Source organism: Megalops cyprinoides, chromosome 9 (genome assembly GCF_013368585.1).
Source record: "Megalops cyprinoides isolate fMegCyp1 chromosome 9, fMegCyp1.pri, whole genome shotgun sequence".
In the NCBI taxonomy this organism is placed as follows: domain Eukaryota; kingdom Metazoa; phylum Chordata; class Actinopteri; order Elopiformes; family Megalopidae; genus Megalops; species Megalops cyprinoides.
The window spans coordinates 30,205,303-30,222,771 of record NC_050591.1 but is presented as its reverse complement, the minus strand read 5'-3'; the positions used below and the strand labels follow the sequence as shown (position 1 = coordinate 30,222,771).

The following is a 17,469-nucleotide window of genomic DNA, read 5'->3' as shown; positions in this document are numbered from 1 at the left end:
ATTAAAATTCAGATCTGCCATTTGAATGGGTGAGTTAGACTGGAGGTCCAGTGTGCAGTGAGCTACATCAGACAATGCTCCAGAGTATTGTTGACCATAACTAATTGTGGTGAGTCATGGCATCTCCTTCCGATGAGACAAAACTCAACAGGACAGGGCTGCCATGTTAACCAAACCCAATTCTCTACAAAACTCCCTCACAATCATATTACTTACAGGAAACTTCTTACCTTGAACTTTACATAAGGATAAAAATGATTGTCCATTCTGCACTTTCTTTGTTATTTGCCTTTTACTTTTTGGCCTTGGGTGCTGTAAAGCTACATAAATCCATTGCAATGCTCCATTTTTATTGTCAGTGGGAGTCATACAGAGATATATGCTGTATCTTGGCTGCCTTTCCTCATTTGAATACAACTGGAAAAAAAAGTGCTGTATGTTCTGCTACTTCTGAAGAAGACCAGTGAACTCACCGAAGCTATTCAAAAAAGAAGAAAAAAAAACATTCATTGAAGACAGTCTACATTTTAGAAAAAAGTTTTCTTTACAATTGATTCTGTGAACATCTTTAAAATAGGTCTTTCTGTGAGTAAAACAAAGAGATGGGATGTCATGACATCTGTGAAGAGCCAGTCTCTCTCTCCCTCCGTTTCTCTCTCTCTGTCTCTCTGTCTTTCATGTTGCATAATCTGGTGACTCGTTCCTGCAGGAGAGCGGTAAGAGACTCCCTGCTGCCTAGAGGCGTTGATGAACAAGGTCAGAAACGCACACATTTAACGGGGGGGCTTACAGAATCTCAGCATCCCCTCTGGACAGGCGATTGTCACTCAGTCTTCGAATGTGACCGGCGTTCCATTTTCTTAGACCCTCCAGCATGCCTCTCAAGTAGGGCTTGAAACAGCTACCTTACCTTGGGGTGTTGGTGTGCTTGTATGTACTCCGTGTGCACGTGTGCACATGAGTGTGTGCGCATTTGTGTCCATGCACACACCTATGTCTGTGTATATATGTTTGCGTGTACATAAACGTATGTATTTGTACATGTGTGCAGGCTTATTGGTACATGGCCCTCCTCCTGCCCCTCCACGCTGGCTACAGTGATGTAATGATGATCACTGAGTTGAACAGCCTTCTCGTCCACTGTCCAACCTTGCACAAATTACTGTGATGATCTGAATCCCTTGCAGGAAGTTACCAATTATTGTGTGTAATCAGCCGACAATCCCTGGGTGAACCCGTGCACAAGACACGCCAAGGTCCTTGTTTCACCCCTTCCGATGGCAAGCCTCAGTTCCCAGACACAAAAAGAAATGTGGACAAAAAGAAGTCTGGGCTCTAACCGTGTATTGATATTGAGATTATTTTCCTTCCTTTTGTCTCCTTATACCCAGAAGAAAGGGGTCTGCAATGTGTTGGTCGTGTAGTGATGGCCCTTGGATCGGATCGTTTGTCTTCTTCTCTATACTGAAGGCCTGTTTCAGCAGGGAGAATAGTCTGGGTGAGACTGAAAAGGACGTGTTCCCAAGAAGCACTCACTCCCGGCCATGACTAATACAACTGGATGTGTCACATTCATCCGAGAGACTCTTGTCTCATGTCATCGCTCGACATCTCAAACGACGTGACAGAGGGAGATACTAATGTGACAGTTTCCTTTTTTCCCTTCAGAAAGAGCATTCTTCTGAATATTCAACTCCAGAATATTCAGCTGAGTCCCCAGCTCAGCTGAGCTCAAGGCCAATGACAATAAAGCAGAAAAAAACATCCATTCATAAAATATTTTTTGTTGTATAGTCTGTCCTCATACTGACCGGTAATCTCAAAATTCGTTTATCATTGTGCTTCAGTTCTGCAGCTTTTTGTACAAAGAACCATAGGGGCTGTATTATATTGAGTTTAAACTTGGCATAACTGTAGGATTTGAGCTGAACAATAGAAACATAAGTGCTGGAATTGTAAGAATTTAATAAACTGCTTCCGAACCCCGTTTTCTTGAAATTTGCCTCCAAAACAATTTAAAAGCTACTGCAAAACTGAAACCCTGGAGAAACACTAGGCCCTGGAGAATATAGGAAATGCACTCTGTTCACTTTAACAAAAACAACACTAATAATAACAATAACAGTATAGTATACTGTGGCTGTATGACATAAGCTTATAATATTCTACCAACAGCTGGTCAGTCTTCGGATGCACAAAAAACAGTGTATTATACAAAAACTATTACATATTAACTCTATATCCAAAGGATAGAAGGTCCCATGACATGGGTCTACTGCAGCAGTCAGCATCAATGGAAAACCAAATGATCTGAACATAAGGACTAAGTAGCTCTCCATTCACAGGAATGGTGGCAAAAATAATAGACGAAAAATAATAGACAAGATAGAGAGAAGTAGAGAAGCCCTTCTCAGGAAGGGAGAGAATTAGGACAAAAAACATTTGGGATTCTTTGTGTCCCAGGGCAACCAAAGTGATGCAGTGGGGAGCCAGGGGAGCAAATCTCAGTGGAACACCTTCATGCACACAGCCAAACAAGTCGGAAGGATGTTTTAAAAATAACAGCCGGTGTGTGTGTGTATGCGTGGTGGATATTTGACCTGAACCGGTCAGCCATGACAGGACGGGATCCATTAGGCTACTTCTCAGTGTGAGACGTCCCAGATTGGTAGTTTCACAACAAAGTGTCTTTCATAAGAAAAATGATATACATTCTAAGGGATTTAATACCACAATAGATAAAAAAACCCTCCATAATTTGTGAAAAAAGGACAGGCAAAACAAGCTAGTGTTTCTGCTTGTCCTGAGCTCAGTGATGCACATGCTTGGATACCAATGCCGCATACAAAGACCTTCTGACTAGACTGGCCTTTCACCCTAGGCTATTGTGTTAATAATGAATAATGGTGTTATGTGCTGTATGTCACACAAAATAACCCATGGATCAGGGAGCAATAGTGTGCACGTGTCACACAGTAGCAGACAGTGGAAAGGAGCAATTCCCCTGTGTAGTGCTGACCTTGTCACTGAAACTGCTCGAAGCCAGCTGCAAGCACCATAAATGCAGAACACAACTGCATCAATCTGCAGTGACACTTACAATAGGGTTACCATAAATATGCACACACAGGCAGGGTCTTTATCTCAAGGTTTATCATCTCGGCTCTGGCAGCATCTTCATAAGCGGGCTGGTTTACCAGACACCGCACAGACGCCATGTCTAGAACGGAGTCTGAATGGTAGACAGGCACAACAGCGTAATTGCCTCTGATCGTGTGGGAGTTTGGGGGGCGGGTACTTATCTCTGCGTTTAGGCATCAGAAAAATAGGTAGGGGCCATAAGTGACCTGTGTTTATTTTTAGCCTGGATGATTGGAGACATTAAAGCGAGTTTTGGCGAGTTACGGGGAGAGAGAGCAGCACCTCTCTCTCTGATGATCCGAGATGGATTCCTGATTGAAGCCGCGCAGAGTTCCGCGTGATTACCGCCGTGTCACACATCAGCAGGGTCAGATTGCATTTCCATCCCCCGCCGAGGCCGTGTGTCTTCTGTGAGATACGGGCCTGGCCGGGCCCAGCGCTGAATGACAATGTGGGCACTGGCCCAGGCTGCGCTTGGCACCGGCCTAAAACACCATCTCTCCTCTCCATCCCCCTGACTAAATGGGAGAGGGTGGTGTGTTGCCCTCCTCCCGCCGCCCCCACTGGTAGGGAGAGATAATGGGGGCAGGCGGTGGGGTCGTGGTCCTCCGAGGCTAGTGCTCTGTGGTGCTGTGTGTGCGCCTCTTAGCATCTGAATGGAGGGTCCAACCCCCGCCTTACAGAAGGATCTGCCCTGACCTTTATTTAACACAAGCCGCCAGCGTGCCTGCCAGCCCCGGGACCAGCAGGTCACACTCTGGGTAACGCTACACTGGTGTTTCTCTTACTGCGGGAACAAAGGCTGGAACAATGCAGGGCCCTGGCAGCTCAGTCCTATGCAGATCACAGAATAACATTTGTGAGATCGCCAATGAGCTTTCAGAAATCAGAGGAAGGGAAATGAGAGGTCAGGGAAATGACTGCGCAAAGCGTATAAGTTGATCTGCTGCATAATACCACGTGTATGACTGAGACATTGAATCTGAAGCACTGTGTAAGCTCCAGAATGCAGTATATTCTTTCTGCTGGTAATGCATCAGCCATAGCTGCAGCACAATAATAGGAAGCTGAGTCTCTGAGACTCATCCGTTTGGTAATCAAGAGTTACTATGGACACTTCAATCTTGATCAGATGTGCCACCAACAGTATAATGAGACACTGGCCTGAAACTCAAGAGTTGATTCTGAACTCGTCCCTCGGCCTTGGATGTGAAATACTTTGGAAAATATTACTAAGAGATCAAACATTTGCACCAGACCTCCGTTTTAACCCTTCACCAGCCTCTTTCAGCCGGGCAAATGCAACACTGTGAGTTTGCAGGACTCTAGATTACTTTGATTCGTTTGCTTTTGACAGTTGTGTTCTCATGTATTTCAGTGGTATGCATTCATTTTGAAAGCCATCACTGCATACATACAGTGTACCCCCGTGCAATTTTGTCAGCTGTCAGGTGTTCAAGTAGCTTTCTTGAAACTCCGAGGGCACACAGCGTCTTAACAATGACTTTCGGTGCCAGGTCAGCTCTTGGCTGTCAGTCAACAATCAAGGCAGCTATGCTGCAAAAGCACAGCTCAGTTGGAGTCCTTCTGGCTGCCCTAGGCTTTGCCTGCTTCACGAAATGATGTAACGATTTGCACAGTGTACAGATATTACTATACCCCCACACTTCGCTATCACAGATGAGGACATCTCATGTACGGTTATTTAGAGGAAACCAGCACCATACTCATTTTGATCATTACGATATCATACAGTGACCATAACCCTGGCAACGCTGTAAATGCCTGTTATGTTAAGGCTGGGAATATTTCTTTATCAGGCAGCGAAAAAAAAACACGCCGGGCCTCGGCAGTATGCAAGCCGTGTGTCTAATGGGAATGATTAGGCTCTCTAGAGCAGTCCTCATACATTAAACATGACTGTGTCGCAATGTGTTATTGAATGTGTCATGTGTCAGAGGGAATGTGGCGCATCCCTTACCTTTGTCAGTCTCACTCACTCTCAGGCATAAAGGCGCAGCCGCGGCTTCTGAGAGACCCAAGCTCTCCCCGCCGTTCACCATGAGAGGGCACTTCTCGCAGTGAAGGCTCCTCCAAAGGTCCTTGCAGAGGTGATCTGCAGACGTTGTGACTGCCGAGGGTGGGCCGCTTACTCCATATTAAATTAGCACGGGCCTGGCTCGGTAGCGTAACCCCACGAATCCTGTCCATTCATCAAAGTCAGCGGGTGTCATGTTACAAACATACAGTGCATACGTGTGCAGGTCAGTGATGTGCCGCAATGTAAGCGACAATATAGTGTGACAGCTTACACATTGGGACATACCACAAATGACCTCCCTTTATCTGCTTTTCAAATATGTATCTTTTTGCAACAGGGATTTGCTTTCCATTTCCAAGGGAAGCCTCCATTCACAGAAAATGGCAGCCATTAAAGGAGACTGGGGCAAAAGTTCAGTAAATCAATTATGAAGTAAAAAGCTTTAAATACCCACTAATTAACATGCATATTATTAGCATGCAAGGACAGACAAAAGAGCCGTACTGTTATCGAAATCTTGCTAAAAATGCAGATGAAAGAATGGTGAGTTTTGCTTAATTTCTTAATGGGGTCAACCACTACTAAATTAGGTTATGGTAATGTATGTACAGTGTATTTCCATGGCTGAATGCCACAAAACCTAAAGGATCCCAAGAGAATCCCTCCCCCCTTCCTCTACCACCATTATTTCCCTTGTCCTTCAGTCCTCCTTCCCACTTAGCTCTCTTTCTCGTGACGGTAACCCCTGACCAAGCCATACCCTACAGTGGATCATTACTGATGACTTACACGTCTGCTGAATGTGCTGAGTGTGCCAGTTAATTTATATGACTTTGGCATTGTGTGTCCATACCAGAACATGAGTCATCCTGTACCAGAATGTGAGACCATTGTGGGCGTCGTCCAGCCCAGAAGTAGTTTGCGATAGTTGATCTTAGTATGGACACCCCACAAAAATCCCAGCTGTCACAAAACAAATTATTGTAGGAAAACTTTGGCTTGGGAGCCTGCCAGCCAGGAAATAAAAATACAGTCGTTGATTACTTACAGCTAACCCTGACTTCCTACATTTGTATGTTGCTAATTCTGCACATGGTTATTAATCTCAGGAGACGAATAAAAATGGGAAGATTATCTGAACCATTATTTGCAGTAACATTAATACACATAAAATATTGGGGTATGGAATGATTGTTGAATGAGAGTCAATCTGTGGTTCTGGATAGGATTTGTTTGCTTGGAATACGTTAGGAATCCTTGTACACTGTGCGTCTGCTTACATTAAATGGGACTTAGGGTAAAAAATGAAGTATCTGCTTGGACATGCCAAACATTAAGAAATGAGCCTTGTAAACACCATGTGCTTGGCAGGACTAACCAAATATTTTCCCTGAGTGTCATTTTCTAATAATTTTTAAAATGAGCAAGGAAACTAATGTGAAGTTGCAGTTGAACACTGTAAGTAGCTCAGAGATTCGCGTAAGGTTAGGAAAGACAGCCAAATGTTGTTTAAAAAAGGGATTATATCTTTACCATAACACAGTGGTTCTTTGTACTGTGATGGTTACACATGGTTCACCCAATGAAACTATTTGGAAAAATGAAAAATAAAGCAGAGATATAAAGTGTTCATAAAACACAGTCAAAGAGTAATGTGTTTTGAACCAAGACTGATTTTCTGTGGCGTTTGTGCAAAAACAAAATTTTATAAATCTATAATATCTTTCCTGAAAATGACGTCATCAGTCAGCAGCTGCATCAACAAACGATTCAAAGTAACATTTACATATTAGGACAAGTCCTTCTTTGGTCCAGTTTGGCTGGACTTACAGTAACATTGTGGAAGGGGTGATAAGTAGGAGAAATTGCCAGTCAGGACACACATAAACACAATGTGAAACAAAATGAATTTTTTCAATGTGCTGCTCAAGGATTTTCATGTCCTTAGGGGTCATGTGATGTCATTTTTGAGAAGCTTAGGTAGAGACAACATAACATGGAGACTGGGATTTACAAAGCAGTGCTGATCACCTGCGTTGACCTCCTGGGAGAGGGCCTTTGTGATGTAAGCGAGGAGTGCAATATGCATCATTACTCCACGGAGACCCTGCTCTTATTCCTCATTGGCTTTAACAGAAGAGTTAACATTCAGATGATCCATGGATTAAAACCCGATGACATTTCAACTTTGGTAAATTGCTCTGAATGGAATATAAGATGTCTGACACACACACACACACCAAAATAATGTGCAGACCGTTCAACAAAGGCAGTGAAGTATAGAGCAGAACAGCTCGTGTTGTGCTCCGTGTAATTAAGGCAGAGAACATTGTCCCAGGAGAACTCACCGCAAGCAATAATGACAATGGGCGGAGGAAGCGTTACACGCATGAAACTCAATTAATTAATAATCCATAATGGGTTTTTTTCCCATGCAATTAAGAGAGAAGTAGTTCTTATATACAGCTGGACCCTTATTATTCGTGATACACCCAGATGTGAATTCACCCCCACCTCCCCCAATGAACAAAACCAGAACTTTCACTGTGGCTATCAGGATATAACAGATGTTAAAATGGCCAAATAAGCAGTTTTATTATTGTATGCCAGCATCTTTTCGTCTCTGAATATAGAATTTCACCACTTCATTCATTCAGCTGGTCAACACTTGAAGGTGCAGAAATCTCCTGGCAAAGCTATTTTTATTTAGAGCCATGACAGTGAGCTCTATTGTTCAGGTTCCACTTTTTACCAAATGTCTTTCATAAATCTTCCCCCCTTTCACCTTCTTCTTGCTTTTTAACTTTCAAGGCACATGGCTACCCTCCTGCCTTTTTTATTGACAAAATGCTTCAGATGTCAGTTCATGCTCAGGTGGGTTATGTTCTTGAGGTAAAGCTCAAAGAAACAGTTATTTTTATGAGTTGACAGCAACCGAATATTCTGAATACTCTAATCTCACTGGCTAGCCATGTCTTTATTGTTTTGAAATCTGAACATCGTCTTTTGGCTCAGAGGGCTTTGTGGAGCAGCGCTCATCTTCAGGGCAGCCGTTAACGCGAGTAAAGTTGCGCGAAGGAGTTGCTAGGTGGCAAATGCACCCACGAGCTTTACTAGTTGATTATGGATGTCTGCAAAACCTCTGCTCTCAAGTTTGTAGAGGAGGCTACACATTCAAGAAAACAGGGTATCAGAGAAATAAAAAAAATGCACTAAAAGCCTTTTCCATTTGAGACATAGCCTGTATGTCTAAGGTGTTAGCAGTGCATTAGACCCCCTTTGAAGAACAGCTCTGAATGAAAGTGGAACAAAAAGCTTCGATGGTGTGGATGCCCTGTGGCCGCAAAGCAAAAATGCACTAAAACTACTTCGATCATCCCTGAACGAAAATTGATTTCTTCTTGAAAATTTTCTTGATATTTTCACTGATTTGGTCATTTTAGCTGCATAGTTACATTGGAGCTACTGTGCATTCTTAAGGACACTTGTCAGATACGCTGCTTCAGTTTATGTAATGACACATACACTTCGCCCTTTCTCGAACCCAAACCTCGACCCAAACACCAGCCATCATCACCCAAACCCTACTATTGCATGTAATCACACACAGCGAGCAACAGGCACTCGCATAGCAATTATAGGGTACTTGCATCAACACGATGCTTATTTAGCTAACGTCTGGTTAGATAGGTCACCTCACATAAAGTATGACACATGAAGTGCGATCCTCGTTTTGACAAAGGCTGTTTGTTTCTAGAAACTAAATGTTTACGCTAATCGGGGTGGAGGTAAATTAAGTTAACTATAGCCTACTGTTTTTCCTGCGTTTTTTTATATATCTTCGTTCAAGTTTAAGTCAATGCATTGTTAGTAAATAGAAACATAGACACACCCACAGGCGTACGCATTTCCTAAAGATCCATTTCCAGATTTCATCTGGCTTCACCTGTCCCTTTCCGTCTAACGGGACTGTCCTTTTCCATGTAACGGGACAGCCACTCCTGGCTTTTCCTCATCCCCCCCTCCACCTCCTCGCTCAGCACGCAGGCGTGGTGAACGGTACCGCAGGCAGGGGGCGGCAACATGGCGGAGAGAGCTGTGTCGCCTTCAGAGGAGCGCTGAGCGAATGACTACTAACATTACTGGCTGACACCCAGCAAGAATCCAAATTAAAAGGATACCCGTTTCGCTGAGCGTTTTTGCGAGATAAGAGTGGTTCCAATCAGTATGCATTTGTATGCACTCGCGAGTGGACAGTGTGGATTTTAACGGAAAGGAGGATTTTACCCTGTTATTCCAGAATTTTCTTTTTTTTCCTCTCTCATTGATGCTTGTGCATAGTCAGTGGTATAGCTAGCTACAGCAGGTGAGACCGCGGCCGCTCCTTTGGATTCGGGTGGAAATGGCGAGCGAGAAACCGGTTTCAGCACCGGGTTCGGTATCGCTCTCGGACCGAGAACCACCCTCAGGTCATGGGCAACAAGGGGCATCTGGCTCTGGTACTGGTGAAATGATGGTATCGGGTTCGGGCTCGATGGTCCTGCCGGCCGGGGTGATCAATCCCTCGGTTCCGATCCGGAATATCAAGATGAAATTCGCCGTTCTCATCGGTCTGATCCAGGTCGGGGAGGTTAGCAACAGAGACATTGTCGAGACGGTTCTCAATCTGGTAAGAGACCACAGAGCACCTGCATTAGCAGCACATTGTGAGGTTCAGAGCTAGCCAGAGAGCTAGCTGGTAATGTTTTATGGTTCAATATTGTTTGCTTGTTTTCTTTTTGTCATAATAACTACATTGCTAGCTGTCTAACCCACTGCTTGAGTATGTAGCTAGCTATAGGTATTCGTCGGATTAAAATATTTTCCTTTTGTGGATGTTTGGTGACCTGACAAAATTACAAAAACACAGAGAAGCTAGCTACTGCTAGCTATCACAGAAGCAAATCACAACACAGCTAGTGAGCTAGCTGGCTGTCTGCTTTGGTTACTAGCTAGGTAGCTGTGCAAGAAAATGTTCCATTTACCCTGACGACGTATTTATGTAGCTGCTTGGCTAGCAAGTGTTCATATACCGCTTCACACAGGCCCTTGTAATGTTCGTGAGACAATCTTTGAAATGTCAAAATGTAATTAATTCAGTCAGCAAGCTGCGTTATTTCCATTACAGGAGAATGTACTTGCAAGTGTATTGCACTTGATCCGGGTAATAAGAAAATGGGTACATGGGTAGCTAACTTGCTACGCTGTTGTAGCACGAAAGGTATGGCCATAACGTTACTTGTCTAAAGAAGTTTACAAGCAGAGCATCCTCTGCGGAAAACAGGTTTTAGATGCATATGCATTCACCTCCAGCGTTACATCATGTTTAAGATTGCACTACCAAATCAACAATGAATGAGCGTCTTGCTGTGTAGGCCACTTTCTGTTGTCGTGATAAGTTTATTTCCTGAACGCGGGCCCAATAATAATGTTGGTTATTTGATTTTTGTTTGTTTGTTTGCTTGACAACCAGCCAGTGTTGTCTGTATATGTTTCGCATTTGCTGCGTCTGACCGAGCGCAGGTTGAACCAAACAGACCGCAGCAGAGATCGCATCACTCCGTTTGTTGTAAGACTCTTTGTATGTCGATGCAGAACAGGTCAGAGAAATATAATGACGTTTATTAAATGTGTAGAGAGAAAGGTAACGCAGCAGCGGAAGTTTTTTCCCCCCTCTCCCAGAGCGAGGACTCCCATTCCTCGTCATAGGAAGGTAGAAGGCACGGTAAAGTGCTTTTCTCAGGGTTGCGGATCTGTGAGGGTCATTCTCCGCACAGACTGTGATGCTATAATTGGCAGAGAAAAATGTGTGAAAACGCGTGTTGCAACGAAGTCGACACCTTTTCCCTTCTAACGAGTACCCTGCTCCTGTACCGGAGCTACTTGGTTTCTCAAGGGTGAGGTTGTTGACTCATTAAACCCGTGTCTGTGCGAAAGGAAACCAACGAGTCCCTTTTCCCGTCGGACGTTTTATATTTCTTGACATGTGAACTGAAGAAATGGGCAAATGGCACGATTACTTTTGTTCCTGACACACTCTGTAAGCGTCGTCATTTCATGCCTCCTTTTTTGGCAAACCGTATCGCAGTTGTTCATCTGAAGTAAGATGTTGCAGCACGGTGGTACAGCCGAGCGTTGTGCAGCGCCTTCCCCGGCAGGGGAACAGCCGTGAATGTGTAAGCAGTCGATGGGGCAAGTTGCTGCAGTTGCGGTGTAATGTATTCAGAACCAGCCAATACTGAACAGATGGGCTTGAAGACTGTAAGAATGAAATATAAAGGAGAAACGCAAGGCCTTATTAAAACAGGGACACATCCACATCCATCCGTCACTCAAAGTTTTGCGCTTAAACCGAGGTCTTTGTGGACTAGCCTATTACGGACACGTTTAAACAACCACAACTAGTGCCCCGGGACTGCATTATTGATCGAGGCTGATTGCCGTAGAGGATGCGCCTTAATCAATAGTCTCTTCTATTTTAAGAGGAAATTGCCAAGAAACAGAAAGTACTCAAGATGTCTATCCAAACCACTGCATGGATGAAGGTTTTTTTTCATGGCATGTACTCAATACACAAATTGCACAACCAAGATGCATCAATTTTTACAATTAGATTTACTCTAGATTTAGAGTAGCAGACATAAGGGATTTTTTTTATTACCCATTACAAGTATAAAATACTTACTTTTTCTTACAACCACACCAATTCATACAAATCCCTATAGAATCATAGCAGTATAGGTTATTAAAACCAAAAAAAAAATTGGTTCTACTGTATTATTCCTTTTTGTTATTTTTTAGGTAGCAGTATATTTTGATGTTTTGATCTCTGTTATGTCAACATGCAGTAGTTAGGATATTAAACAGTGGAAACTTCGTGCATACTACAGCTGTAGGATTGCATTTTTAGGAGGTGCATGTTAATCAGTTGTATGTAATTACGTATCAAATAACCCAATTAAACCTTCGGGACAATAAATGCTCATGATAGTGTTTACAGTAAATACCTAGATAGTTAGAAGCAGGTTTTTCCCTTCAGATGGACTGCTAGTTACTTGTGTTTTCAGCAGAATTAACAGATTTAAAATGAAGGAAATTTTAGGAACACGTCAGGTTGGGTCCAAATGTAAAGTGTTACCTAAGCAGTTCAGTTTTTTATGTGCTGGAGTATTAAAGTGACAATCTGAATTTAACAGCAAACACTGGCTGAATCAGACAAGGTAAACACCATTTTATCTGATGTCCCTTTTGTGACAGTGACTTAAATGTTTATGAGTGTCAAATAAAAAGTGAGGGTTATCCTTTATTATATGCAGCCAATAAATTACTTATCTGTAACTTAAAAAAAACAACATTAATTATACTTACCTAAGTAATAGCAGTAGTAAAATCTGAATGTCCCCATTGCAATATGCCCAACACTGTGGAGTACACCTTATATATTTACGAGAGAAACAAAACTTTGCTTCTATAACTAAGAGCAGTAGTTATGGTCCAAGCCTCCAAACATCAGGTGTAAGCAGAGCTGCACAGAATGTACTGCAAATGGTCATTGGGTGACAGAGATGGATGCAGCGGAAGAGGGTGAAACGTTGGCCGTTGTGACGGGTTCGTCAGCAGATTTGAGTGGCCAGGACATCCCTCTCGTCTCACCTGGCCAGAGCTCTCAGAACCGGCCTGGTGTTGAAAGATGGACACAAGCGCGGTCAGCTGCACCCTGGGAGGAAACTCACCTGAGGTACACAGTATTTTCCAGGTACCATGTAGGGGTGCTCTGATTGGTTGCTTCCACGGAGCTTTGGGAAGTTTTATGTGAGGTGCAACATTTTCAGTCATTAAGTTGCAAAAACTGTCATTGTAGCAAAATGTAGCAAATTGATAGCCAGCCAGCCTGCTGCTGCAAGAACTCTTACATGTGTTTCCTAGAGGTTCCACGTTTTAAAAGCTTTAAAATGGGCAAGATTTATTGCTGCAAAGTCATGGGAATTTTCAACAATGGAAGAATAAAGCACATCTTTATTTGTTATTTGCGTTGAAAAAATTGTTCAGCCTGTGTGGTTATATATTCATGTGGTCCTAGTGCCGTCAGTTTAAGAAATTCTTTAGCGGCAGAATAATGATGTAAAAAATGGCAGATCGTCTTTCAAAAATGGGATTTTCTGGCTTGCCCGGAACTGTTCTTGGTGTGGCTGGAGATGGCTTTGGAAAAGGGGGCGCAGGTGAGCAGCTTGTTTGATCAGTACCTGCTCGCTCTCCTCCTCCTGGCCACACCGGGGGGTCAGCTCATGTGACAGGTAGTGTCAAACCATGAGGCCCCTTCAGAAGGTAGCGTGTGTAATTACTTTTCCAGGTGATGGTGTTTATTGACCAGCAGGCACTTTAATGACTTCGAGGCGGGTGGCACGAAATGTGACAAGTGGAGAGGGACGCAGGAAGGCTCGGATGGCAATCTGTGTCCTCTGCTTGTCACCATGATGTTTTTTTGTGATTCTTCCAGCAGAGGAGACTTGCTGTGCATGCTGTCGTCAAAGGGAGTGTGTGAGTGTGATTTGTGTGTGTGTGTGTGTGTGTGCTTGTGTAAACTGAGATTGCATACAGATACAGCCAAAATTGCAACATGTCCCAAATTGCATTTTTGTCATTCAGTATAATATAAATACGTTGTATTTTTTGCCGCATGTTCATACCACATGTTCTGAGTTGGAATTGTATATTTTTGGTTAGATTTTGGGTTGTGGGAAAAATGGATATTTGTGTTTTTGTTTCATTTTGACAGTGTGGCACAGAGCCATTATGGTGAGATTTATAAAATTCACTTAATTTGCAAATTTATTTGTGGCAAAATGGCTGTGATATTGCATTTAGCTCTGGCAACAATAAATGCTTAAAGGAAACGTATCAAACATTTGGAACCCATATCAAATTTTTAATTATTGCAGGATGTTGTAATGTAAAGTAAACAGTAAAGGTCTCATTTTAACTTCTGTGAAAGTTAGCTTAATATAGTCTTTTTTAGACTCACAATATCCAGGCTTTCAAAGGAAAGTAGGTTGATTATAGTACATCATTAGTCTGGTTTCCATGACAGCCTCGATCCAAGCATTGACCAGATCAAGCCCTGCCAAGTTGTAGCTACGTGGTGAGAGCTACCTCATGGGTGCTTGCTTTGAAAATGTATTTTCATCCAAAGACAAAACCATTGCTTATGTTAGAAGATTTCGTCGGATGAAATAATTCTGTCCTGCAGTCCTGTCTGGCTGAATTAAAAATTGTTTTAGTCATAGCTACGTTGTTAGAAAAATGAACAAGCAGACAAATAGAGAATTTATTTATAGATTTCAAGATGGAAGACCAATTGAAAAATCCCAAAGAAACCTTTTTGTTCCAGTATTTCAGATTAAAAACGTAAAGCATCTAGATTTCCACCATGCTGTTGAATGAGTCATCATTATTGCTGGTCTGTGCTCATAATGGTACGGTACAGTGTGGCTGCATTAGAATGGTTTATCATTGGCATGAAATAAAAGATATGTGGGCGGCTGTCGTTTACACATGTCATGTGCCATGGACCTCTTCATTCAGTAGAAGCCTAGCTGGACATTCCAGTCTTGAGGACAGCACCTACCATACAAGGCAGATCTGCTACACATTCAGACAAAATTGCTTGTCAGCAAACATTCAGCCACTGCAGCAGACTTAAATAATGCAACTCCCTCTCTCAACACAGCTCATAAGAAGTGATTTCTTTTGTGATTTAATAGCCATTAATCTGAGTGCTCACAGCGTCAAAGCGGAAGCATCCGGACCATTGGCGTAACTTTCGTTGTCGCAAAACTGCAGCAATTCACAGCATAACGTGTTTTGGTTATGATGTGTGTTGCATGGGCCTGTGTGCAGTTGATTTTGTGTCATCTCACACATTCTATTAAGAATAATGGAGCTAGTATTGCCAGTTAGCTTTGTCTGGTGTTGGCTGGTTATCGATAATGTGGAACTTGGGGGGGGGGGGGGGGGGGGACATCGAACAGTCTAATTGGGACTTCAGTTCCTCCTCCATTGACACAATTATATAAGTCCTCATCTACTTGGCTGTTCTGATTCAGTGGGTTGAAGAGGGCACATTATTGACTGTTGAGAGTAAAGTATTTTTCTTCCTGTTTGTGAGGTAGTCCAGTTGTGCGGTAGTAGTGAATGTGTTTTTTATATAGGATGTCTGGTTTTCAAAGTAAAAAATAATTGAGACTTGAGTGGGCTTTGCTGGAGTCTGTGAAAGGTGGTGTTGATGCTGTCACAAGCACAAAATGTTCCCTCCAGCGGTCGGATTGACCCAGGACGTCATCTGATATTTATTATATTAGCCAACACCCGTATCAACAGGGGCGCGTCTCTCTGAGGATGCAAACCTCGGAACCCTCGGGTCCAGGGGATGGCAGGCGGAAAGACCCTGCTCCACCCTGCAAGGGCCTGGGACTGCTCCAGTTCCAGCTGGTTTGAAAGATGTGCCTAGTCACCGTTACAGCTCCAGAGATTAATAGTGGGGCCCCACCGTTCTGCTGGGACTCTCCCAGCAGGGAGCGCAGGTCACGGCGCAAGAACACTGCAGCCCCTATCTGCATGTTCAGGCAGGAGCAGACTGCAGCAGCGGCGGCCCGGCTCTCAGACACCTTCCGCCCTGAGCCGACGACGACGGCAGCGCTGTTGCCGCGGCAACCTCCCCCGTTCTGTGAATTGTTACCAGCTTCCCAACTGTAACAGCCGGTGCCGTGTCAAGCTTCCGGCCCAGATGCAGCGAGTATCAGATTGGAGCGACCGCTTTCGAACTGGACTCGCCGTGATCGTTGTCTTAAAGAGGACTTGGTCGTCACGCTCACTTTTTAGGAGGTACTGTGCAGACTGCTTATTGGAATGCGCTGAGATGCACCCGGAAGCCTTGGTTTTTATTAATGAGCTCATTAATGATGGCTAAATTCACAGAGCTACAGAATTACAAACATATTACTTGGACAGAGGGGAAAAGAACTTTGTCTGTTCTTTTAAGCCTTTAAGGATATTTATTTTCTGAAACAGACGAGGGCTGATTGGAGCTGATCTGAAACACAAGAGTTTGCTAAGTCACTGATTTCCCTGATTTAATAAACTGACCTACTGGGACTGTGATATGTGAGTGATTTCTGTCCAATATGTGTTATTTCAAAAACATTTGTTGGTCAGAAATGAAGCACTATGGAGAATTATTGGCAAATTTCACATCAGTGTCAAAGTTTAAATTCATCTCACTGCTAATTCACACAGAAAATTAGGATATATTCTGAACATGCTTTGATTGCCTTCACCATCAAAGATCGTTTGTATTTTCACAGTGAACACGCAGATTCTTCGAGAGATCAAGCTACACGCGTTGTAGGACAAATATGGAATTAGTTATTAGTTTCTGTATTAAAGAGAGCAGAATCAAAACACATTTTGCATTCACGGCTGTGTGCGCGCGTGTACCATAGCTTTGCTATCTTCATGGCTGTTTGGTATGGGTAACCGGCACTCTCCAGCACAAGAGATAGTCATGGATGTAAAAAAGAAAAAGCAGTGGATGCTTCCAGATTTCATTTCATTATTGCACTTGTGAGTGGGATTAATGATTTATGAGGGCTTTCAAATCTCATCACAGAGCCAGACACTTTCACTGGCTACGCCCCCCCCCCCCCCGACAGTGATTTAAATGGGGGAGGTTCTCGTGGGCCTTTCCACCCAGTCACGGACAGCTCAGCCATGTCAGGTCCCGGCACCTCTGGAACGGCTTTAAATACCTGGCGCTCTGGAGTCAATCCTGTGCTGATGCGGGAGGCCCGTGGCCAGATCCCTGTCTGCCGCTGACCCCAGGTCAATGGGGGGAGAGGGGCAGTGGAGAGGAGGCCATCAATCTGTCCACTGGCTCAGCGGGGGGAAGCTTGGCCATGCAGAGCTAATGCAGGTGAAATCGAATGCGCCATCCAGCTCAAAATCAAAAGGGGTAGGAATGGGTATCAGAGGGTGTGGGAGGAGTGGGTTTGGTAGAGAGGATGTGCAGGTGTGTTTGGAGGAGTGGACGTAGGAGTCGGCCTTGGCGAGTGGGCGTAGGAGTGGGTTTGGGGTTTGGGTGAGTGGGTGTAGAACAGGATGCGGAGGAGGAAGTAGTTGTAGTTGCGGGTGTGAGAGAGAGGGGTTGAAGGAATTGGCTGTGAAGTTTCGGCTTGGAGTGGGCCACGATGAGG

General features: G+C 43.8%; 1 protein-coding gene across 1 annotated transcript in view; it reads left to right on the top strand.

Moving 5' to 3' along the window:
* Nucleotides 1–9,359: 9,359 nt before the first annotated feature.
* The window catches only part of nbeab (neurobeachin b), a 269,175-nt gene continuing 261,065 nt past the window's right edge, over nucleotides 9,360–17,469 (top strand). The window contains exon 1 of the mRNA XM_036537414.1: nucleotides 9,360–9,851. Coding sequence (XP_036393307.1) covers nucleotides 9,585–9,851 — 267 coding nt within the window. The 5' untranslated portion in view covers nucleotides 9,360–9,584. The remainder of the gene's footprint in view (nucleotides 9,852–17,469) is intronic.